Source organism: Trichechus manatus, unplaced genomic scaffold (assembly GCF_000243295.1).
Source record: "Trichechus manatus latirostris isolate Lorelei unplaced genomic scaffold, TriManLat1.0 scaffold00023, whole genome shotgun sequence".
Classification (NCBI taxonomy): domain Eukaryota; kingdom Metazoa; phylum Chordata; class Mammalia; order Sirenia; family Trichechidae; genus Trichechus; species Trichechus manatus.
In genome coordinates, this window is record NW_004443959.1 from 16,356,970 (window position 1) to 16,383,740 (window position 26,771).

Below are 26,771 nucleotides of genomic sequence, written 5' to 3' on the forward strand. Positions count from 1 at the left end.
GCACCCTATGTTTGCTTGTGGATCCTCTCATTATGCTCATTTGAAAGCTAAAGATAAAAAGAGACTACCAGACTTTAATCCCATACCGCTGGAGTAGTTTGCAGCTAATTGTCAATATGTGCTTTATGGTGCTCTGTAAATCCATCAGTCAAATAACTAGGAAAAGCCACTGTGTAACAAACCTTGAATCACTTACTTGCAGGATCACAAAGGGCATATGATCCACAAATTCCTGCCCTCAAGGAGTTTACAATCCAATTAGGGAGACAAGACATGTGCATATTAAAAAAGTCATCACATAAGATCAGGAAGTGTTCATACCACAATTAGTGATTAAATGCAAGGCATTGTAAAAGAAAATTTCAGTCTAATAGAAAACTAAGAGATACAGATACAATAAAAGAAAAGAAAAAGAACGTGCCAAATTCCCTCCAGCCTGGGGGCTTTGCACTTTCTGTTCTCTCTGCTTGGACTGCTCCCCTCAGACACCCGCATGTCCCCCTGCTCCTTCACCTTCTCCAAGCTCTGCTCAAATGTCCCCTGGTTGGCGAGGCTTCCCCTGACAACCATATAAATAGCAAGGACCTCGTCCAATCCCTATTCCTCTTACTCCACCTTATCCTCCATAGCACTGTCAGCATCCAACAAATTAGGTATCTATTAATTGTCTAACTAGAATTTAAGCTCCAGGGGGTGTGTCTGTTTTGTTTCCTACTGCATGCATAGCAACTAGTAGAGAACATAGCATAAATAAAATTTTAATTGAATAAAATGACAAACTGCTACTAGAATTCAGGATGCTTTGTGTGAGCTGAACTGACCTTCTAGGATGAGTAGTCTTTGTAAAAATTGAGGAGAGGGACAGCGGGCATCTGATGAGAAGGAACAATAGACATATAAGCTGATATACCATACCAAAACCAAACCCAAACCTGTTGCCGCTGAGTCAATTCCGACTTATAGCAACCCTATAGGACAGAGTAGAATTGCCCCAGAGGGTTTCCAAGGAGTGGCTGGTGGATTCGAACCACCAACCTTTTCGTTAGCAGCTGAGCTCTTAACCACTGTGCCACCAGAGCTCCATAAGCTGATATAGAGGCAGTAAAGTGTGGAAAAGCATGGAGAACAAAAAGTGGTTCATTGACTGATTCAGCCAAAAGTTACTGTGGCAGGCACTGTGCTCCCCTAGAAATACAATCAGTAGACAAGACATTTGCCTCCAAGGAGCTCTGTTTATTGGGCTGAAGTGTAAGATTCAATAAAACGAATTAGGGAGAAGTGGGTGAAAAGTTAAGCAGAGTAGAAAACAAGTTTCCAAGCCAATTTCAATTTTGTAAACATGGAGATCCAATTCAACAAGCAGTGGTGGTGAAAAGCATTCCGGCTGAAGGTGGCAGACATGCGGTGGCAGATTGGGGGAACCCCCAGACGGCTAGTTTGGCGGGACCAAGGGTCCACACAAGGGAATGCAGTTTGTATCATCATGATAAATCCACAGGTACAGGAATGGCTTACTCATGTTTTCCCAAAGCACCCCCACAACACACACACATACTAACACCACCAATAGCAACAACTCCTGAAATAATAATATGCTAGAGCTCTAATTTTATAGGACAAAAAGCAACAAATCTGAGATCTCCTTGTGAAATGATGTCTCATGTTAAAAAATACATAACTAATGCCACCTTTTTAAGCAGAAAATCAATTGTCACGGAAACAATGAGGAAGAATCATCTTTGCAATTGTTTGCTGTCTGGAAGGATGAAGCTGAGGTTCTTTGAGTATAAGGTCAAGGAACTAGTGCAGGTCCTGAACAGGGCACGTGGAGGTCTTAGTTCCAGTCCCAGCTCAGCCACAGACTCACTGTGTGATCTCGGCAACCACGTCCCCTCTGTGCCTCGTTTTCTCATTGAAAGGAGTCTTCTATGAAATGAAGGGTGTGGATGAGATGATTCCCCCCAGGATCCCTGAAGTTCTAAAAGCTACGTTTCCATCTATGTGGGTGGAAAAACAGAGAGTAAGTAGCTACTCCAGTTTCTTGATCACAACTCACCTCAAGCTTTGGTTACTTGGTGTGAAACCAGTTCTAGCACCTCTGAGGTTAAGCACCACTCTCCATGTGGTTCTGTGTACGGACAACCAAGTACAGCCACACTGACCCTGAGGGAAATGGTCAGCATGTGGATGGAAGAGCTAGGGTCAGATGCCTGAGAGACAGCCAGAGGTTACAAATGAATACCTGCATTCCAGGTAAATCTACATTGTCAACAGGCCCAGGCCACAGTTAAATGGACCTTTTATAGGGCACTTCTTAACACCATAAATGTAGTACATGCTCATTGTAGGAAATACAAAAAATACAGAAAAAAAAAAAGAAAATTTAAATGTCCATAATTCTATAACTCAGAAATATCTACTAGTAATATTTTTATTTCTTTTCCAAAAAAATTTAATGGATTACACATCTGTTCTTGCATCAGGTTTGATTCATTCAAATTATATCATGGCACGGCCAGTCCTCTTCTTGAAAATCACCTAAGAAGGGATATTTTTCACCAAAGAGGACGTACAAATGGCCACCAAACACATGAAAAGATATTCAACTTCATTAGCCATTAGAGAGGTGCAAATCAAAGCCACAATGAGACAATATTTCACTCTTACTAGGATGGCTAAGATAAAAATTAAAAATAATAATAATAACAAATGTTGGCAAGAATGTGGAGAATTGGAACACTTATCCATTGCTAGTAGGAATGCAAAATGGTACAGCTATTGTGGAAAACAGTGCGGTGGTTCCTCACGAAACTAAAAATAGAACTACCATATGACCCAGCAATTCCACTCCTAGGTATATACCCAAAAGACTTGAAAGCAGAGGCTCGAACAGAGACTTGTACACCAATGTTCACTGCAGCACTATTCACAATAGCCAAAAGGTAGGAATAAGCTAAATGCCTATCAGCATATGAGTGGATAAACAAAATGTGGTATGTACATACAATGGAAAGCTACTCGGCCAGCAGGAGAAATGAAGTCTTAATACACGCTACAATATGGATGGAGCTGGACGACGTTATGCTGGGTGAAATAAGTCAATCACAAAAGGACAGATAATGTATGACCTCACTTACATAAAAAGACAAGAAAAGGCAAATGTATACAGATCAAAGTTTATTAGTGGTTACCAGGGGTGGGAGGGAGGGGGAAAAGGAGGTTAACAGTGATGGAAAAATTGCATTGATTAAGGATTTGTTGTACAGCCTATTATTGTAATTGCTGTGAATAAGTTGTATATCTGTAAAAAGCTGAACTGGCAGAAGTTGTGTGAGAGATATATTTACCAAAAAAAAGAGTAGCTGCTGAGGCTGCTTATGTACAACCAAACACCTTATGGGATTTAGTTTCTTGGTTTGGAGGCTTAGGGTCCTGGTTTCATAGGATATTCCAGTTAACTGGCCTACTAATGTTTTTAATGTTCTGTACTACCTCCTAGTTTGTTGTGCAGTGCCTGCGGTCTTAAAAGCTTGCAAGCAGCCATCCAAGGCACAACAATTGGTCCCTATTCACCTGGAACAACAGAAGAAGGAGGAGAGTCAGGAACAAGAGGAGGATATGCAATATGTAAACGGTCAGTGACAAAAGAGGAAGACCCTCAATGAGATGGACTGATACAGTGGCTGCAATAATGAGCTGAAGCATAACCACAACTGTGAGGACGGTGCAGGACCAGGCAGTATTCCGTTTTGTTGTGCACAGGGTCACTATGAGTCGGAACTCATTCGACAGACCTAACAACAACATTCAATGTGTGGCTAATGGCCCCCATGAACAACTGCCTCCTTTCCCATGAGACCAGAAGAACTGGATGGTGCCTGGCTACCATTACTGAACATTTTGATCAAAGATTTCATAGAAAAATCCTGATCAAAAGGGGGAAAATGTAGAACAGAATCTCAAATTCTCATGGACTTCAGACTTTCTGGAGCCATGAGGATGGATGAACCCCTGAGACTATTGCCCTGAGATAATCTTTAAAACTTAAACCAAAAATATCCCCTGATGTCTTCTTAAAACCAAACAATGGTTTAGCTTAACTAGTAAAAAAAAGTCTGCCTTGAGCGTTATGCTCCTTTAAGAACTATCTGCATGGGATCAAAGTGAGCAATTGGAAAGATTAGACAAAAACCTTAGGGAGCAGTGAGTTATGCAGGAGGAACAACTCAGAAAAGGAAGGTGAGAATGGTTGCACAACTCAAAGAATGTAATCAATGTCACTGAATTGTACATATAGAAAACTGTTGAATTGGCATATGTTTTGCTGTGTATATTCTCAACAATAACAACTAAATAAAATGAAGTTAAAAAAAAACGATAGTTTTAAATTTCAATATAACTCTTTTCACTATTCAGTAATCCAAATAAATTGCACTTGCATTAATTTTTTCTCTACGTACTTCAAAGTAGTAAAGACCCCAGACCAAAGCTTCTCCTTTTTTCAGTGGCAATGCCAGACCCCTAGTAAAGCCCAATAATTATCAACTCCTGGCCTGCCATGTTCAGACTGGAATCATTACTGTTAAACAGGTTACTCCTGAAATAGAACCTTCACTAGCCCTTCTATCAGGTCTACTCTCTCCTCCTCTATACCCCAAAGAGGACTCTAACATAGAACTCACTACTCCTGGGATGGGATTTTAAAAGTTACCCATGGATGTTATGCATTCATTAAAATTATATTTACCAAGACGTTGTAGCATGAAAACTGATTAAATTTAATATTAAATTTAAGAAATAGAATGCAAACTTATATATACAATATAATTACAATAAGCCAAAACAAAAAAAAAGGCACTAAGAAAAAAGAAATATACCAAAATAAGTAGCTATCTCTGGATAATTTTATTATGAATGATTTCCTCATCACTTTTCTGTATTTATAAAATTTCCCTCATGAGCCTGTGTTACTGTTATACATTAGAAAAATATGAAATAATTAGTTGGAAACTTGAAGCAAGGGAATTTCTTAATCCAACCCATTTAGCCCGCACTGCCTGTGGTTTTCTGCCTTGATTCACTTTCACGTGAGCCTGCACATCTGTCTCCTCCACTGGGTTGTCAGGGGCTCCAGGTCAAGAACTGACCCTTCCTCAGCTTTGGGTCCCTCAAAGCACTCAGCACTTAATACGCACTCAGTATGGTGGTTACATGATCAAAAAAAAAAAAAAAAATACAATGAGTCAGGCAGTTTCCATGCCTAACAAGGTTAATTCTTGTCAGAAGATTTAGAAGGTATAATAAAAGCATTTATAGTCACCACGTGCTTGCATTACCTTTTAGAGTGTGAGAAGAAGCGAGGAAGATGATAATGAGGGTTAGATGATGATGATGAGAGATGAGCAAAAACAGATTAAGAGTGCATACCAACAGGAAAATCAGGGGCACTTAACACCACTAGTGCTTTGAGCTGTAACAGCATTACTCTGAAAAATCATTAATAAAATGATATCATGAAAATGAATTTACGACCATCTAGAACAGGGAAGATAGCTACTTCCTACCGATATCATGAAAATGAATTTACGACCATCTAGAACAGGGAAGATAGCTACTTCCTACTGCTGAAGCATGAAATAGTCCACACAAGAAAACAGAGGAACACCATTTTATCACTGTGTAAATTTCATAATTAGTTCAATAATAAAATAAAAACATGATATAGCTACAACACTTTTAACTTTTATAAGAAGTATAATAAAGCAAAAATAATAAGCAATTTTAAGATACTTTTAATTTACTGTAACTCAAGAACATTACGAACCAGTGGAGGCATTTTCCCCTATTTATAAGCTAATAGTCTGGCCCGCCAGCCTGCCCCTCTTTGGCCCTGTCCCTCCTCAGCCGTTTTCTCACTTTTGATCAGCTCTGCTTCATTTTCTCCTGGCACATCAGGATATCTTGTTGCATAAAGACCTGTTTCTCTCTGGGGAGGAACCCAGGGGTGGTATGCAATACATTCGTAAAAGATGGAAAGATACTGCTCATTCAGAGTGGAAAAAACATTGACTGGCATTAGAAAATATGTAGCCATAGTCTTTCTTAATGTTCATCATTCTATTTCTAGCAATTTATTCTAAGGAAATATTCGGAGATATGTACAGAAAATATAAGTACAAAAGAATCTAAATATCAAGGAGAAGAAAACAGTCCAATAAAAAGGCAAAAAAGTAAAAAACAGAAGAGAAATACAAATGACTATTATAAACTTGAAAAAAATGATGCTACTTCATTTATAATAAGAGAAAAGCAAAGGAAGAGCAAACTGATGCAGCATTTTACTAGAACCAGATTGATAACATTCTAAGCCTTGGTGGTGCAGTGGTTAAGAGCTCAGCGGCTAACCAAAAGGTTGGCAGGGCGAATCCACCAGCCACTCCTTGGAAACCCCATGGGGCAGTTCTACTCTGTCCTATAGGGTCACTATGAGTCGGAATTGACTTGATGGCAACAGGTTTGGGGCTTTTCTTGGTAAGTCAGGGAGAGTATGGGGAAACAGGCAATCCTGTGCCTTGCCAGAGACAGGGTAAATTGATTCAATCTTTTTGGAGAGCAATTTGGAAATCTATACCAAAATTCAAATGTACACACATTTTGATCTAGCAATTACACTGCTAGAAATTTATCTTCAAGCTCTACTCATACACATAAAAATGACAAACGTGCAAGGTTTTTCACGCAGCAAATGACTGGGAAAATGTAAATCTCCGGCAATAGGAGACCAGTTAGATACATCATGACACATTCATACCGTGGAACACTAAATCACTGTAAAACAAGCATGAGGAAAATCGTTTCTGTCCTCATATGGAATGAAAGCCAAGACACATTGTTTAAGTGAAAGAGCAAAATGCAGAAAAATATGTATATAACACAACCATTCGTACCAAAAGGGGGGGAAGAATATATTATAAATTTGCTTACCAATTCACAAAACATCTCTGTAAAGATAAATAAAAAATTACCACTGGTTTTCTGTGGGGATGGGAACTTAGAAGGCTGGAGGACAAGGGGAAAAAGGAGACTTTTCACTGTATATATCTTTTTATACCTTTTGAAATTTGAACCATGTGAATATATTATTTATTTTTTTAAAAAAACCAAGTTTTGTTGGTAACAGAAAGGTTTTGGGTCTTGATTGTGGCAGGGGTTGAACAGGTGTATACATCTGTCAAAACTGTGTACTTTAGCAGGATAGTGTACATAAATTATACTCAAAAAAGTGTATGGAGATATATATATGTGTGTATATATATGTGTATACATACATATCTATGCAATGATTTCTATTTGTGTTGTTATAATAAAAAAAGAACATAAACTGGAAACAACTGTCCAGTGTTACAAGACTGGAGGATTGGCTACATAAATTGCAACATATATCCTCATAGAATAATGTGTAAATAATGAAAAAACACTTTTATAGACAGTTTTTAATGACTTGGTAAAAATATTACAGCAGCAAAAATAAGTATATATTGATGCTAATAATAACTACTGTTTATCGAACGTCTACCATTTACCGTGTAAATACTTTACCAAAACCAAACCCATTGCCGTCAAGTCGATTCTGACTCATAGCAACCTTGTAAGGACAGAGTAGAACTGTCCCATGGGACTTCCAAGGCTGTACATCTCTACAGACACAGACTGCCACATCTTTCTCCCACAGAGCGGCTGGTAGGTTCGAACTGCCAACCTTTCAGTTCACAGCCGAGCACTTTAACCGCTGTGTCACCAGGGCTCCTCTACTTCCTCTAAACCTCAGCACAGTCCCATGAATTATACTATTTTACTAATCAGTAAATAGATTCCAAGCAGCTGGAGTCAGTTAGCTATTAAGTGGGAGAGTCTCTGTGTAAACCCAGGTATGCCTAACCCAAGTCTATACTCTTTCTCCTTCCATGCCTCCTTCATATTTAGAATATAATCCTAATTATATAAATATATAAGAGCTCAAACTTATTTAGCGTTTAATGGTGTTAAGTGAGATAACATGTACTTAACGCTCACAGGCATCCTCAACATTGTTAGCCACACTGGGCAGATGAAGCTCAGAGAGGTTAAGTAATCTGTCTTAGGTCACTCAGCTCCTAAGTGGCTGAGCCAGACTGACCCAGCTTCCATGCACTGCAGATTTGCACCAAGGAGCACAGTTTAAAGATCATGGCCTCATCAGCCATGCCTGACTCGTCCACCCATCTGCGATTCTGATATCTAACTGGAAGTCCCACTCTTCAAGAGGTCAGAGACACTTCCTCATGCGCACTACCCCATTCTCATCTTCTCTTTTTATTAAATGATATTTTATTGTGTTTTTGGTGAAAAATAACACAGCTTCCCTAGCACTCTTGTAGACGCCTGTGTAGCAGGTGTGTATTTGTTTACAAAACTGGGAGGGTTGAGAAGGGCCAGCCCGTTGGCAGGGCCTGAGTGACCACGTGTACCTTTTTCTCCCGTAGGGCCAACTCTTCCAGGCCGTCCCGGTGCACCTTTTTCTCCCTTTTCTCCAGCATCCCCTGTGGAAGAAGTCACATACGTTTAGGAACTAGCTCTGGCAAGCACAGTCTTCAGGATTCTAATATAAAATGTAGACTAGTAAAAATTAGAGAAAGAATAAAAAATCTAGGTTATTTTCCTGTCTGTACCACCAACCAGCCTCTTGGCCTCCTTCCTCCCCCATCCCTCCGTGGTGTCTGACTCCCCTGGACCCTGACATTCGCTCCTCCCCTGGCCTCTGTGGCACAGTCCAGTGCAGGTTCTCAGGGTCTCCATCTGTAACATCGCTGCCTCTTCCTGCCCCACTAATTTGGGAAGCCCCAAGTTCTGTTCTTGGGACTCTTTCTTTTCTTACCCTACTTTCTCCCTCCCTTCAGTTACTTATTTATTTGTCCCTATTTTCTTTGCCCTGCTCTGCTGGCTCCCAGTCCACCCTCTAGCACAAAATGCTCTCCCAAGAGCCAATCTAAGAGCTTCTGCTACACCTCCACCGCTACCTTCATCTCAATATTGAGAGGAAGTGTCTTGAGGTTTCCTTCTACATAAAAGGAACATAATTAGTGTAACTCCTGGCCTCTCTCCGCTCTTTATCTTGTTGATAGGCTTGATATGATATGATATAAAGTTTGGATGCTCATGTCAACAGCACCATCATTCCTCTTAGCGTGAGCTTGCCCACTGTTACCGGGGTGAATTCTGTCCCAAAAATATGTGCTGTAAATCCCAACCTGTATACCTGTAGATAGAACCCCATTTGGGAATAACGTTTTCTTTTTATGTTACTGAGGCCATCTCAGTGTAGGGTGTGTCTTAAACTCAATCACTTTTGAGGTATAAAAAGAACAGATCGGCAAGCAAGAAGTACAGAAGGGGAAGACAGACGCCACACCACATGAAGATCGCCAAGGAACCAAAGAACAGAGGCTGAAAAGAGACAAGGATCTTCCCCCAAAGCCAAGAGCCTTCCCCTGAGCCTGTGCCCTGAAGTCAGACTTCTTGCCTCCTAAACTGTGAGAAAATACATTTCTGTTCATTAAAGCCACCCACCGTGTTATTTCTGCTATAGCAGAAAAAGATAACTAAGATGCCCACAGAGAGCACAATGGCCCTGCTCCTCTGGGGCAGCCTCCCATGGAAGGAGCTGCCTGTGACTGGGTGAGTAAGGCCACTGATTCTGGGGTTCACCTGCCAGGTTCATCCAGCTCTCTCACTAAGTGCATTCTCCCACCTAGTCTTCTTCACCAATACTGAGTATGTTTTGGCACCCATCTACTACTCTTTGCTTTAGTTCTTAACTTGTTCAGAGCTGAAATGAGGGGAAATGGAGTATTTATTGAGTCTCCTCACATACCCCATACTTAGCATGTCCAAAATCCACCCAATCCTGCTTCCTCAGAAACTAGTCTCTTCTGCTAACTTTCCTATTTCTGTTATCAAAACATTGACTCTTCCAGATTCCAAACCCCAAGTCTTGCAATCATCTTGGATTTTTCTGTCTCCTTCATCCAACAGATGCAATCATCTGTCAATCCCTAGAGAACACTCTGCCATCTCTCATGTTTCTGCTGCTGTCAATTTTCCTGCTATCAGTCCAGTTCAGCCCTCAATATTTCTTGCTTTTCCTAATTGTACAGGATGAATGGAGCATAGTACCTGACTTTAATTTGCTCAGTCAAGGAGACGGATATGTCGATAAATAACTGAAGTGAAGAAGAGGAATGTACAAGGTGTGGTGGCAGTACAGAAAAGGGGGTCACAGAAGAGCCTGGAGGGGGACTTCAAGCCTTCTGTCTAGTCTTTCCACCTCCTCTCTCTCCTCACTCTAATCCATACCAAAATAATTTTCCAAAAACACGAGTCAGATTAAGTCATTCTCCTGCTCAAAAGACATTTAACAATCCAACTGATTAAATTTAATTATAAATAATGTCCAGTTTTTAAGATCCTTCATAATATGGTCTTCACCTCAAACCTCCAGGCCTTAACTTACACTGTTTCCTCTGCCTTAAAAAATCAGCTCACCTGTCCAGATTCCACCTAATTCTCCCCAGGAAGCTCTTCCTGACTCTCTCATCTGGATCTTTCTTTTCTTAGGTGACTATAACCATCACAGTCTTTTTTACATTGCCTTATCTCTTTACCTGTTGTACTATTCCTCCTGTGAGTGCCTGCAGAGAGAGTGTGTATAGATATTGATATGTAGCAAATTTATCTTCCCAATTATGTACAATGCAGACCAACATTCAAATAAAATTAATTCTTCATAATTTCATACACCTCGACTAGGGGATTGGATAAACTGAGATTACAAATTCCCCAAAGAAATTCCCAGAGCTGATAATCTGTCCTAAAGGAAAGAACATTCAATTTAAATTTAAATAAGCAATTTAGATTTAATTAAAATTAAATAAACCAAAGCGAGTGCCAATAAAAACAAGCTAACAGAGCTAGCATGTCACTGTGTCACCCACTATGGCTACGATGGGTCCATCGAACCACCAGTTGAATAACTGTGGCTTGCTCCTGTACAGTTGATACTGTTAACATATATACAACATGCCTCTTGAATCTGTGGATAGTTTTCAAATTTTATCTCTTACCTTTTAAAAGAAAAAAATATATATGACAACAGCAATACTTGGAGAAGCACTGATAGTCTAGTAAGGAATACCAATTAACAAGATGAGTGCACCATCAAGAGTCAGCAGACATTTGAGGAGCATCAACATCATGAAAAAGAAATAACAACAGAGGAAACAGAACTAATGGGACAACCAAAATATGGCTCTGAAATACATATACTGAATATCCTCATAAAGATAAGAGAGAATATTGTATCTATGAACAAGACTAAACAGCAATGGAAAAGAACCAACTAGAAATCTTGTAAATGAAATTTTTTGAAATAAATTACTCAATAAATAGGATGACTAACAGAATGCATCAATGATAAAGAGCTTATTAATGAAGCAAAAGATTGGGATAAGGAATTTGTTCACAATGTAGCACAAAGAGACAAGCAACTAGAAAGCTTTGTTTTATTTAAGTTAAAAATTGAGAGTTGGAGGAAAAACTATAAATTCTAGTATCTGTCTTATAGGAATTCCAGAAAGAGAGAACAGACATTTGAAGACTTAATAGCTGTGAAGATTTAATAGCTGTGAATCTCCTAGCACTAAGGAGAGACATGAAAGAACACTATGAAAGTGCCCGCAGAGTACCAAGCAGGAAAAATAAGGGAAAAAATAACTTAGATGTGTCAGAGTGATATTTCAGAAGATCAAGAATGAAGAGACAATTCTATACGCTACCCAAGAGGAAAAAAAACCCTTGAAAGACTGTATGTAGGTGAATGAGAATCAGACCGGCTTAAGTATTCTCATTAGCCACACTGGTACAAAAATAAAACAAAGCAATAACTTCAACAAAAGGACATAATCTAGATAGGGAAATCAGAAAAGTCCTCTCTGATAATGTGGCTTTTAAGCTGAGACCTCCTGAGTGAGGAGGATTTAGACAGGCACAGAGAAGGGAGAGAAGTGTTCTGAGTAAAGGGAACAACCAATGCAAAGATAAGGTGGAAAGAGATTGGTGCATTGAAGCAAAGTCAGTGTAGCTGAGCGCAGAGTGAGAGAGCTCAGGCTGGTGAGATGAGGCTGGAGCAGTAGACAGCACTTGGACTTTATTCTTAAGGACCATGGGAAGCCATCAACGGCTTCATGTGGGGAAATAAGATAATCCAGTTTATGTGCAGAGAAGAACTAAAGCAGGGAGAGCAGTAAGTATATTACTGCAATAAAAACCAAACCAAACCTGTTGCCGTCAAGTCGATTTCGACTCATAGCCACCCTGTAAGGACACAGTAGAACTGCCCCATAGGTTTTCTAAGGAGTGGTTGGTGGATTTGAACTGCTGACCTTTGGGTTAGGAGCTGTCGCTCTTAACCACTACGCCACCAGGGCTTCACTACTGCAATAGTCTAGGCAAAAAAATGATTCTGGTTGGGACAAGGGTAGAAAGAATGCTTCTTTCTTAGACCCATTATCACTAACTATATTACAGTAATCTGCTTCCACATCTTCTACTGGACTGAAAGTTCTTTGGATACAGAGTTTGCATCTCATCCAACTCTGAGTCTCACAGAACACCTAGAAGGCCTTGAACGTACCAGGTGCTCAATCAATACTCACAGAAAATTAATACTAAGCATATTTTCTAGCTTTTCTTTTATTAATTAAGATAGTTCCTAAAGTTTATAAACTACATTAATTTATCTTACATAACTTAATCTTCAAATCAACCGTGTGAGGCAGGTATTATGTCCATTGTACAGACGACAACACAAACTCAGAGAGCTAAATGACTTGGCACAAGTTCGCACAGTTGATACAGCTGGCACTCCAACGTGAGGCTTTTCACCTCACCTTCCTAGTACATCCAAACCTTAATTAGAATCAGACTGAACTAACCATAACCAGCAACCACCCAGTATCATTACTGAACCTGCTTTACCCTCCTCTCACGAGAGAAAGCAACAGGAGCAAGTCTGCCATAATCAATTCTCTCCCATCTCCACCTGCTTCCACATGTCTGTCTCTAATCTGATTTTGTTTCTTCTTTTTTTTAAATTTAATTGTAAAATATCTGTAACAGAACATTTGCTATTTTAACCATTTCTAGTCTTATTTTTAATTGTTCACAGTAATAACCCCAAGGCACTGTGCGGTGCAGTTGACCACTTCTGTGTGGCCTTTCTAGCCATGGTCTTCTAACTCCCACCCAAGTGATTGGGTGGGACTGTGTGATAGGGTAATTGTGGCCAACCAAAGGGATTGGTCAGTTTTGCCATCCCACTGGGCTTGAGGTGAGCCATCTGAGAGACACGAGGGAGAGGATCCCACCATAACCAAGGAAGAAAAGCCAGGAGCGGAGACAGCGTCCTTTGGACCCAGGATCCCTTGCGCTGAGAAGCTCCTGGAACCAGGAGACAGGGAGAGAGAGCTGTAACATTGAAGGCAGTGAGAAGCAGCAGCAGAGAACCGGCAACAGAGACCCGGCAGCAGGAAACAGAGCGGTAGGCTTCCCGGCCCATGGAGACAGAAAGCTGACTGCCTTTGGGCAGAGGCCTAGGGCCAGGGAGAAGTGTGCCTGCGAGCATGGCTGGAAAGAGGCTGCCCTGATAGAAGACCTGTATCCTGAGTGTTCCCGAGCCTGAATTATAACTGTTACTTCCCTAATAAACCCCATAATCACGAGCATTGTCTATGAGTTCCGTTTGGCCATTGCAATGAATTATCAAACCCAGCAGAGAAGTAGGGAGTGCCATGGGAGGGAAGGTTGGTGTCAGAATTGGTAAAGACGGCAGAGAGCGGGGGCATGTCTGACCTCCGCCTCATAGGAATCAGCCTTGGGCTGCTGATCTTGATTCTCCTTCCCCCTTGTGAAGTTAGAGGAGGTCAGATGCTGCCCCCACGCTGTTTTTAGACACTGAAAGATCCTTAAATTGAGTCCTGCAAACTCTACTTAGTAAAGCAGGAAAGAGGAATATAAGTTGTTAAAAACAAAAAGGTATTTTAAAGAGCGGGGCCTAAAATGAGTTTTCTTTATATTTCTTGGCTAATTAGAAAATTCACTTAAACACAGTGCTCCCAAGGAGTCTGCTTAATTGACATTTCCCATATTAGCACAGAGCCAGGTGCATTTAAACCAGCATGGATGACACTTACCCTGAACTCTTCATTGTTCTACATAGAACAGATGGAGTCCAGACCTGGAGTCAGAAAACCTGGGTTCAAGTCCAAGTTTTCTACTTACTAGCTAGGCTGCTTGAACTCTTCGTTTCCTTGTCTTTGATGAGGATTGAATGATGTTGTTATTAGAAAAAGTTATGTGATCTCAGTCACCATTTTAATCACTAATTCTGGAGAAGCAGTACCAAAAAAGAGACAGATTTTCTATGGCAGGTATGCCTCTTGGTTCTGTTCTTTCCTATTTACCTTCTCCTTACAGGGCACTCTATGTGTGCTTCTTAAAAACGAAGGCTGTTTTCAAGCATTGTTCATGAATGGGTAGGGTTCGAAGTGTTCGTTGTCCACTAGTCTCAGAGGACATAAAGCTGTATACCCCTGCTGGTAAGGAATCTGTTAGAATATTTCTGTAAACCTCTCCACTCAAAAAATATATGCATTTTATAATGCATACCCTGGGAGTGCAATAGCATTTTTTCCATGTCCTTTTCTTTATCAGGTACTGATTTGGGACTGATTTACTACATAAAGTTCTAATGATAGATTATTTTCTTACCAGGAGTAGCTAACATTTCAACCGTCTAACTCATTTTCAGGCATCATTAAAAACACTGTTCTCTCTTCCCTCAAGGAAAAGAAAAGGTAGTCAGTATTTACTAGTTGCTTGACTCTCTGCAAATCACATATAAATCTATGAGCAAACAGCTTCTGGCTAGGTTGCATTTGGAGTCATTCTTGACCCAACTAGGAAAGCACATGTCAATGATTTTAATGCAGAACATGGGATACTTTGGTGCCATGGACAGTTCTTTGACTATTATACCTACTTCTATAATTGAACAAACAAGTCTGTGAGCAAACTTCATCTCTACTTGGTAATATGGGTGTGTTATGGATTGAAGTGTGTCCCCCCAAAATATGTGTCAACTTGGCTAGGCCATGATTCCCAGTATTTTGTGATTGTCCACCATTTTGTCATCTGATGTGATTTTCCTATGTGATGTAAATCCTACCTCTATGATATTAATGAGGCAGGACTCAATCTACAAGATTAGGTTTTGTTTTAAGTCAATCTCTTTTAAGATATAAAAGAGAGAAGCAAGCAGAGAGACATGGGGGCCTCATGCTACCAAGAAACAAGAGCCAGGAGAACAGTGCATCTTTCGGAACCAGGGTCTCTGTGCTGAGAAGCTCCTCAACCAAGGATGACTGGTGACAAGGACCTTCCTCCAGAGCCGACAGAGAGAAAGCCTTCCCCCTGGAGCTGGAACCCTGAATTTGAACTTCTAGTCTCCTAGACTGTCAGAGAATAAATTTTCGTTTGTTAAAGCATCCACTTGTGGTGTTTCTGTTGTAGCAGCACTAGATGACTAAGACAGGGTATAAATGTCATAGCACCACAGAACAATGGAACAGCAAAGAGATAAGACACTTCAGAGATCTTAGTACAACTGGCCATTTTACAGAAGAAACAGGCCCAGACAAGCAGTGTCATGTTTCAGAAGAGCTAAATTCCTAGAATGTATGTGCTATTCAGATCACATTACTGGCTTTATCAACCTCATTTTAAGGGGCAACAGTCGATGATTTTTAAATGAATTTGATAAAACCTATAAAAATAACTATGCCCTTTCAAAATTTCCAAACAGGCTTGCTAATACAAATAAATGTTTTCTAGCCTACAACCAAATGTTTTTGACCATTAAGGAAAGACTACTTTTGTGCCATCAAAATGACTTGTTACTCTCTCCAAATATAAAGATAATTTATTATTACTAGACTTGTAATAACAAATTTTAAAACAAGTACCAACACCCATCGATTGATAGTGGCTGCCTGGAATACTATGTTGAGAAAGATTCTAAAAACAGGTTTAGATTCAGTAGAAAAACTATTACATTCCCAAGGGCAAAGTGCGAGACATGTATGCCATGTGCTTGCAGACCACAGGCAACCTTCCAAGTTCTGGTACTAAATGAAACATCTTTAAAATGTTCTGCGTCCCACTTTGATGAGTGGCATCTGGGGTCTTAAAAGCTAGCGAGCAGCCATCTAAGTAAGATGCATCAATTGGTCCCAACGCACCTGAAGCAAAGAAGAATGAAGAACACCAAAGACACAAGGAAAATATTAGCCCAAGAGACAAAAGGAGCCACATAAACCAGAGACTCCATAAGCCTGAGATCAGAAGAACTAGATGGTGCCCGGCTACCATCAATGACCGCCCTGACAGGGAACACAACAAAGAGTCCCTGATGGTGCAGGAGAAAAGTGGGGTGCAGAACTCAAATTCCAGTAAGAACACCAGACTTAATGGTCTGACTGAGACTGGAGGAACCCCAGAAGACATGACCCCCAGACTCTCATTTAACCCAGAACTAAAACCATTCCTGAAGCCAACTCATCAGAGAAAGAACAGACTGGACTATAAGACATAAAATGATACTTGTGAGAGTATGCTTCTTAGTTCATGTAGATACACGAGACTAAATGGGCAGCTGCTGTCCAGAAGTAAGATGAGAAGGCAGAAAGGGATAGGAGCTGGTTGAATGGACATGGGAAATCCGGGGTGGAAAGGAGGAATGTGTGGTCACATTGTAGGGATAGCAACTAGGGTCACATAACAACGTATATATAAATGTTTGTATGAGAAACTAACTTCAGCTGTAAACTTTCACCTAAAGCATAATATAAAAAAAAGAAAGAAAGAAACATCTTTAAATAAATAGGCAAGGGCTTATTCCTCCCTAGCACTGACTCTGGCCCTAGTAAGTCCTTAATAATGTTTGTCCAGTGGATGAATGGTGACAGTTTTTGTGCCTATTTCCCTTTAAAGAGCCCTGACTGCTGATGTCAGATGGATCCTGGCTGAAAGCAGAGAATACAAGAAAGGTGATTACCTGTGTTTTATTGACTATGCAAAGGCATTCAGCCGTGTGGATTATAAGAAATTACAGATAACATTTCAAAGAATGGGAATTCAGAACACTTAATTGTGCTCATGCAGAACCTGTACATAGACCAAGAGGAAGTCATTTGAACAGAACAAGAGGATACTGTGTGGTTTAAAATCAGGAAAGGTGTGTGTCAGGGTTGTATTTTTTCCTCATACTTACTCAATCTGTATGCTAAGCAAATAATCCAAGAAGGTAGACTATATGAAGAAGAACGCAGCATCAGGATTGGAGAAAGACTCATTAACAACCTGCAATATGCAGATCACACAACCTTGCTTGCTGAAAGCAGAAAGATACTTGAAGCATTTACTGATGAAGATCAAAGACTACAGCTTTCAGTATAGATTATACCTCAACATAAAGACAACAAAAATCCTCACAACTGGACCAATAAGCAACATCATGATAAATGGAGAAAACATTGAAGTTGTCAAGGATTTCATTTTACTTTGATCCATAATCAACGCCCATGGAAGCAGCAGTCAAGAAATCAAATGACATACTGCATTGGGCAAATCTACTGCAAAAGACCTCTTTAAAGTGTTAAAAAGCAAAGATGTCACCTTCAAGACTAAGGTGCGCCTGACCCAAGCCATGATATTTTCAATCACCTCATATGCATGAAAAGCTGGACAATGAATAAGGAAGACCAAAGAAGAACTGATATATTTGAATTATGGCGTTGGCAAAGAATATTGAATATACTATGGACTGCCAGAAGAACAAACAAATCTCTTGGAAGAAGTACAGCCAGAATGCTCCTTAGAAGTAAGGATGGTGAAGAGTATGGCCCCCGGACACCCTTTTAGCTCAGTAATGAAGTCACTCCCAAGGTTCACCATTCAGCCAAAGATTAGACAGCCCCATAAAACAAAACAAGATTAATGGGGCACAACAGCCCAGGGACAAGGACTAGAAGACAGGAGGGGACAGGAAAGCTGAATAGAGAACCCAAGGTTGAGAAGGGACAGTGTTGACATGTCATGGGGTTGTTAACCACTGTCATATATCAATATGTGTACTGTTTAATGAGAAACTATTTGTTCTGTAAACTTTCTTGTAAAGTACAATTTAAAAAAAACAAAGAAGTAAGGATGGCGAGACTATGTCTCACATACTTTGGACGTGTTATCAGGAGGGACCAGTCCCTGGAGAAAGACAACATGCTTGGTAAAGGAGAGGACCAGGGAAAAAGAGGAAGACTCTCAATGAGATGGACTGACACAGTGGCTGCAACAATGGGCTCAACCATAACAATGTGCGGAAGGTATAGGACCAGGCAGTGATTCTTTCTGTTGTATGTAGGGTCACTAAGAATCGGGACTGACTCGACGGCACCCAACAACAACAACAACGAGGAGCCCTGACGGTGCAAACTGTTAAGCACTCGGCTGCTAACTGAAAGGGTGGTGGTTCAAACTCACCCCACCATTCCAGGGAGAAAGACCTGGCGACTTGCTTCCATAAAAAATTACAGCCAAGAAAACCCTATGGGGCAGTTCTACTCTGTCACATGGGGCCGCCATGAGTGGTAATCGGCTCAACAGCACCTAACATCGACATTTCTCCTTTAGAGCAGGAACTGAATTTTGTTTATATTTTTATCTCTATTAACTAATGCAATTCCTGACACATATAGTATAACAAATCCTTTTAAAATCTCTTTCCCTCCTGTGCACACCTCTTAACCTGCTAATTTTCATTAGGCACATGCTAGATGAAGACCATTATCTACTTCCGTGGTTCAGTACATTGCCCAGTACATTGCTAGTGATTTTTAAGTCGGCTGACCAGGAGGAGGGAAGGGAGGCCGAGTCCATCACCTCTGTGTAGGCCGAGTACCTGGCCTGAGGTGAATTTGATGGAAGTAGCACATAATACGTACCATTCAGAACAGTAATAACTGTCCCCCACATTTTTATTGAAAGAATGTGGAACAACCTAATGATTCAAAAGTTCTTGCATTTCTATGCTGCAGGTTTCACTTTTCTATATGCTTCCATGAGCACTATATTGTTGGGGTTTCACAGTACCATCTGAAGGTCAGTAAGACTGATATTACAAACCCTGTTATACAGATGAAGAAATATTCCAGAGAAGCGAGGTGAGCATTCATTGATTCAATAATGACAATGTGAGCAACAACTGCAGGCCAGCCACTAAGCTAGATGCTCGCCTAAGATTATGTCTAGAGAATAGCAAATCAAGAAGACACAGAGCTGGAACATCTAATCCAGTGCTCTTTCTACCAGCCCACACTGCTGCAAGGCAGCAAGCCCCACTCTGAGGTTTAAAATAGAGGAGGTGCAGATTCAAAAGAAGGGATTCTTTGAGGCCAATCTATTTATTTTGCAGTTGACCAAAGTTTGTATTAAACCTGAGTTTTTATTGCTTGGAAGTCCCAGTCTTGCTTTTTTGCCAGAGATTTCACCTCCTCTACCCTCCCCCCACTGCCCGCTTTAAATCAGAACAATAAAATTCTTTCTTTGAAATAAAGGAGGCTCTATTTTCAGTCAGCATATTCACTATCACAAAAAAGGGAATGCGTGTCGTCCCCTGGTTTCTACTGACAGAATAAGACATCCAGATTTTAAAGGCTTTAATAAACATATTAAGAAGTTTCTCTACTAGAATTGTCCCTTTAATATTGACAGACTAGAATCTGTCTTATGAACCTGTCTGCTACTTAAATCTATGTATATAGAATGCATGCACCATAGAAACGTACGTGTATCTTGCCTACAGCTCTTAAGACTTTCTCACAGTGTTGTCATCACTTATGAACATGTCTTCTTTTACCCGGTAAACTATAAGCTCTTGGAAAGCAGGATCCATGTCTGATTCATAGTTCCCCATTGAAAATCCCACTGTCAGGGGACCATGGTCTCAGGGGTCATCTAGGTCAATTGGCATAATATAGTTTATAAAGAAAATGTTCTACATCCTACTTTGGTGAGTAGCGTCTGGGGTCTTAAAAGCTTGAGGGCAGCCATCTAAGATACATCTACAAGTCCCATCCAGTCTGGAGCAAAGGAAAATGAAGAAAACCAAAGACACAAGCAAAATATTAGTCCAAAGGACTAATGGACCACATGAACCACAGCCTCCACCAACCTGAGACCCGAAGAAATGGATCGTGCCTGGCTACCACCAACAACCACTCTGACAGGGATCACGATAGAGGGTCCTGGACAGAGCAGGAGAAAAATGTAGAACAAAATTCAAGTTCACAAAAAAAGACTGGACTTACTGATCTGACAGAGACCAGAGGAACCCCTGAGACTGTGGCCCCTGGACACCCTGCTAACTCAGAACTAAAGCCACTCCCAAAGTCCACCTTTCAGCCAAAGATCAGACAGGCCTATAAAACAAACAGTAACACCTGTGACGGATGTGCTTCTTAGTTCAATCAAGTATAAAAGACCAAACAGGCAACATCTGCCCAAAAGCAAAGACAAGAAGGTAGGAAGGGACAAGAAAACTAGACAAATGGACATGGGAAACCTGGGGTGGAAAGGGGAGAGTGCTGATACATTTCGGGGATTGCAACCAATGACACAAAATAAATTGCGTATAAATTTTTGAATGAGAAACTAATTTGCACTGCAAATTTTCACCTAAAGCACAATAAAATTAAAAAAAAAAAGAAAGAAAACCCCATTGCCATTGATTCGATTCCGACTTATGATGCCCCCATAAGACAGAGTAGGACTGTCTCGTGGGGTTTCCAAGGCTGTAAATCTTTATGCAAGCAGACTGCCACATCTTTCTCCCATGAAACAGTTGATGGGTTTGAACCACCAACCTTTCGGTTAGCAGCTGAGCACTTAACCACTCCACCACAAGGCCTCCTGGATTTATAGTTAAACAAACAAGCAAAAAAAACCCAAACCAGTTGCTGTCAAGTCAATTCTAACTCATAGCAACCCTATAGGACAGGGTAGAACTGCCCCCATAGGGTTTCCAAGGAGCACCTGGTGGATTTGAACTTCCGACCTTTGGGTTAGCAGCCATAAGTCTTAACCACTACACCACCAGGGCTTCCAATTCATAGTTAAAAAAAAACCATTGCCATCGAGTCGGTTCCAATTCATAGTGACCCTACAGGACAGAGTAGAACTGCTCCATAGGGTTTCCAAGGAGCACCTGGTGGATTCAAACTGCCTACCTTTTGGTTAGTAGCTGTAGCACTTAACCAGACCCTCTAAAGAACCTACATCATGTCTTGCTCATTGCAGATATTCAATAAATATGTGTGATGCTGAATTGTATATGCAGAAATTGTTGAATTGGTATATGTTCTGCTGTGCATATTCTCAACAACAAGAACAAAAAATAAAAATAAATTATTAATGAATAAATAAATGTGAAAGGAACAAGTATAATATCTAGACAACTCTGCGTGGACAATGCTTTAGCCTAGCAGTCTTAGCGACTCATCACTAAACTTACTATGCTAAAAGTGTTAATAAATCATGGATTAAAAAGAGATGCAGATATGCCCTGGGAGGTGTGCCATACTATGAAGAGAGGAAGGAAATTGGAGCCCAAGTGGTGCAGTGGTTAAGAGCTACAACTGCTAAGCAAAAGGTCGGCAGTTCAAATCCACAGCCGCTCCTTGGAAACCCTATGGGGCAGTTCAGCTCAGCGGCATTGGGTTGCTTTGTTTTTTGGTGGAGGGGGGCACAGAAACCTCGGCAATCAAGCCTCTGCAGAGAACTGAAAAACAGAAACAGTCACTAACTCAGATTTTGAAAAGTATGTGGCTCAGAAGTCCCTCAAGATGTGCTTGACAACAGAGATATCTGAAATGCTGTTTTAATTTTATTTTTAAATTAATACAGTAAGTTATAGAATATTTAGATGTTTACCCCATGAATATTTTAAATACCCATAATTCTATACCAAGAGATAATTACATTTCTTAACATTTTAATCTATGTATTTCCTTCTAGCCCTTTTACACAGAGATACAGATGTAGATATAGACATGCTGTTGTTGTTCTTAGTCACCACGGAGTCATTTCAGACGCACGGCGACCCCAGGAGTGCAGAGCAGAACTGCTCCATAGAGTTTTCAAGGCTGTGACCTTTTGGAAGCCGATCACCAGGCCTGTCTCCCAACGTGCCACTGGGTGGGTTCAAACTGCCAATCTTTTGGCTAATAGTCGAGTATTTAACCGTTTGTACCACCCAGGGACTCCTATAGACACAGATATTTTGAAAATACAATTAGGAATGGACTATTTCAATTTTTGCATTCCACTGTTTTAGCTTTAGAATATACTGAGTCTTTCTGTAACAATAAATATACATTTAAACTGTTTTTTTTAAATGTTATCATTTAGTGTATTCCCAGGTTATCGGAGATTTAGAATAAGGAGCTGTGTGCTCAGGCCCCAAATAATTCTAAAGGAGCAGAAAACAAACAAGTGACCAGATCTAAGTACTAACTATATAAACCTACTAATGTGTTGTGGGCACTGACAACGTGTCAGGTTTTGTGCCATGTGCTCTAAAAACATCATCACAATTTAATCCTCCCAAAATCCTGTGAGGTTGGTATTATTTTGCCAATTTTACAAATGAAGAAACTGAGGCTAGGAGGATAAATAACTTGTCCTGAACCATCGGGCTTATAAATGGGAAACTGGGATCGATTATATTTCAAAGCCTTCGTTCTTTCCACTGCTTGCATTTTCTTAGACAGAAACCAAACCCATTGTCGCTGAGTCGATTCCGACTCACAGCAACCCTATAGGACAGAGTAGAACTGCCCTCATAGGGTTTCCAAGGAGCAGCTGGTGGATTTGAACTGCTGACCTTTTGGTTAAGCAGTCAAGCTCTTAACCACTGAGCCACCAGAGAGAGATCTTACAAATATGTGAAATTATAATAGCACCCATGAGACCTAGCACAGTATAGGATGGTGGGAAATACTCCTCACGACCAGCATTTCTAAAACACAGCTGGCAAAGAGAAGGATTTTCACCAACACAACAGACAAAAAAAACTAGGCAATGAGGCCGAGAAGCCATCCCCATTCCTCCCACCACTGCGCGTGGCCAGATACACTTTACAGTCACGTGCGCTGGAAATGTTGGAAGTGGAGAGAACGTTCAGAGCCTCCCGTGAGTTCACTGGGATCCAGATAAGGAAAGTCACTTCTACAAGCAGAAAGTGCGTATCTCCCATGGCCACATTTTCAAACTGTAAAATGAAAGGTCTCACTCACAAACCCACACTAGTCTGCATTTTCAAACGTTTTGGTTACTATGATGAAGTCACTGCTCCCTCTCCAAAACTTCTGAGTAAACGGTACCTGTTGAACAGTTTAAACTTCTTCCAACACAATCAAAAATTTTAAAAGTGAGTCAGCATATTTATTATAATTATAATAGAATTTTTAAAAAGCTAGTGGGCTTTTAGGGGCTACAGCATTGTCTTCCTGGGTTTTGCATAGTAGAGGGAAAGCAGCCGAAAGAAAAGAACCTTCCCAGACAGACTATCTTCCTAGAGAATTTCCTGTAGCGGCAGAACTTTCTGGTTTCCCACTTCTAACACTGGCTGTCCTGCTCATCAGCCAGGAGAGGAAGTCACTGTCGGGACTGCAGAGGACCCAGCATGCACCCTCCATTCCTGAATTCACTGGGGTCACTGAACTTGTCTAGCCTCAGCTGGATGCAGTTATCGCCTTTATGTCCCACGAGGGGTCGCACCTCTTTATTTTGTTCAACAGGAGATAACCGGAGTTTGTCTTTTGCAGTGGTTGTTTTGATCGTGAGTTTGACAGCTCCTAAATATAAGAATCTACTTTTCTCTGTTTTACGGCTCCTAAATATAAGAATCTACTTTTCTCTGTTTTGGAAAAAAAAAAAAAAGAAACTGTAACCTTTCCGCAAAAGGCACCATCTGGCATTCTAGGCCCTGGTGAAAGGTGGTGGTGGTTAAGTGCTTGGCTACTAACTGAAAGGTCAGCAGTTTGAACCAGTTCAGCCATGGCCAACGAAGCAAAACGCAAATTTTTTAAATTTGGGTGGTCTGGAACCATAACCGTAATGGGAAAAATGAAGGGTTGATGCCCTGGAATGGGAGACTCGGAAGAGGTGTAGTGAGCCCTTTCAGGAGCCTGATGTGTGAGACTGGATTATTGCCAGGACTGAGGAGAGCAATGCACATTCAAAGCAGAGCAGTTGGCAGCCATCTTTGGCAAAGCTGTTGTCGACTAATCCAATGGGCAGGAGACTTGGTTGCTATGCAATGTGTACACTGCCCCTGTTTTCTAAGAGGGAGATTAAGTTTCTAGCAAGGCTTCCACCAGTAATTTTTCCCATTCTGGTTATGATTCCCGTTCACTCAAGTTTTAAAAATTCAGGTCTGTTCCGGTTTTGCTTCCTCGACCACGACTGAACTAGGAAGAACTGGTTCAAAGTCCTGGTTTGAATCCACCAGCTGCTCCGTGAGAGAAAGATATGGCAGTCTGCTTCTGAAAAGATTAAAACCAAAAAACCAAACCCGTTGCCGTTGAGTCAATTCCGACTCACAGCGACCCTATAGGACAGAGTAGAACTGCCCCACACAGTTTCCACGGAGTGGCTGGTGGATTCAAACAGCCAACCTTTTGGTTGGTGCTGAGCTCTTTACCTGTAAAGATTACAGCCTTGGAAACCCTGTAGGGCTGCTCTACTCTGTCCTATAGGGTTACTATGAGTCGGAATAGACTCAACAGCAATGGGTTTGGTTTTTTAGACACATAGGAGAAGCATCCCCAGTGGCAGAGTGGTTAAGTGCTTAGCTGCTAATGGAAAGGTCAGTAGTTTGAATCCACCAGCCACTCCACAGGAGAAAGCTGTGGCAGTCAGCTTCCATAAAGATTACAGCCTTGGAAACTCTCTGGGGCAGTTCTACTCTGTCCTATGGGGTTGCTATGAGTTGGACTCAAAGGCAGCAGGTCTGGTTTTTTGTTTAGTTGCCTAGGAGCCCACATTGCCCAAACTGTCCGTGTGGGGATAGGAAAGAGGCCACACTGAATTTGGGAATACAGAGAGTAAATGTATGCCACCCTTCATCTCCTCCAATGTTCATGGAAACTTCTCTAAGTCATAGGTCAAGGGTTACATCTTGATAAGGGTCAGTCTTGCTCCTTTCTTGCCCTGAGGAACAGGGCTAGCTTCATTGGCTTGTGACCTGTGCAGTCACACCAGGTCCTACACTCTGAAGGGCCCACACTCGGCTTGAGGCTCTGCTGTCACCATCTGGAAATGCTTAATTTCTGAACAAAGAGTCCCACATTTTCATTCTGCTCTGGGATCCACAGATTATATAAGGGATCCTGCTTAGGAATCACAAAGTTTCAGAATCTCTTGCTGATGCTGATTGTCTTAAATGAAGATACCACTCTGAAGGCTTCAGATACTACAGCCTTGGGTACTTTTTTCCTATATTGTTGTGAATCCCGTATCTGATCTGCAGAACTCTCTTTACTTGGAAATAAGTTATAGCCAATGCAATAAGAAAAATACATTAAATCTTTTAAGGAACGCATAAAGGACACTCAAGAACCAGCATAGATGAAGCACAGATTTCAGAGCTATGCAACCTTAGGCAAATTGCTAAATTTCTCTGAGCCTCAACATTCCCTTTCTGTAAAATGAGATTAAATAAACTAATCTTATCATGAGCATCACATGATGCCCAGTGGAGAGGGCTGAGTTGCAAATAAATTGCTATCTTCAGAATTAAATAATCTGAAAGTTTAGACATTAAGTATTCCAACCTTCTGATCTTATAAATAGGTAAACTGAGGCCCAAAGAGTTGAGGAGATTTGCCCAAGATCAGATAGTTTGTCACAGAGCTGGAACTGGAACCCAATCTTCGGAGCCTTTTCTAGAGAACTATACCTACTGTGTGCAAGCTGCTGAGCCGGGGATAGTCAGACATGGAATGCCAGTGCCCGCATTGTGTCTGCTGCAAAGGATGGCCACACACAGTGAGCGAGCTTTCTCGGTGTGGTTACTGCTCGTGGGGGCCCAGCTGGCAGGCAAGGCACCCCAGAAGCTGCCTGGCTCAGAATCAAGGGAGGAGACATTCAGAAGCGTTACCTTTAAGGCCTGGGACAAGAATCTGCATGGAGCAGGTCTCTTCAGCAGTCTGTTGAGGATAACCAGATCTTAGCAGCGACAGGAAGGTCAGGCTAATTAGAGTGCCCAGAAAAGCCAGATCTCTCTTCATAATGAGCATTCGCAGGTCATTGACTCCTAAATAAAAGAAGGAATAAACAGTGACGGGAATTCCGAAAACTTGAAACAGCGATCGCCAGTGTGCAGGGCCACAGGCCTGGGCTCACAGCCTGACCTCCTGTGGGACCAGGAAGATGAGACACCATGTGTGCATCCAGAGGGACCTCACTAGAGCACTGGATCTCTCTCTACCACACAGCCTCACACTGCTGCTCTCCTTTTCGTGAGTACTACCCCTCCCAGAGGTAAGCTCTACCTTATTTCTTCT

At 41.1% G+C, this 26,771-nt stretch overlaps 1 protein-coding gene across 4 annotated transcripts in view; it reads right to left on the bottom strand.

The window, feature by feature from the left end:
* The window catches only part of COLEC11 (collectin subfamily member 11), a 55,455-nt gene extending 28,951 nt beyond the window's left edge, over positions 1 to 26,504 (bottom strand). For 2 of the 4 annotated variants that reach the window (XM_004373086.1, XM_004373084.1), the window contains exon 1: positions 26,366 to 26,495. In XM_004373086.1, coding sequence (XP_004373143.1) covers positions 26,366 to 26,495 — 130 coding nt within the window. Of the gene's footprint in view, positions 1 to 8,507; positions 8,580 to 26,365 lie in introns of all 4 variants that reach the window. The other 2 variants (XM_004373083.2, XM_004373085.1) reach the window with 2 other exon arrangements.
* Positions 26,505 to 26,771: the final 267 nt, after the last annotated feature.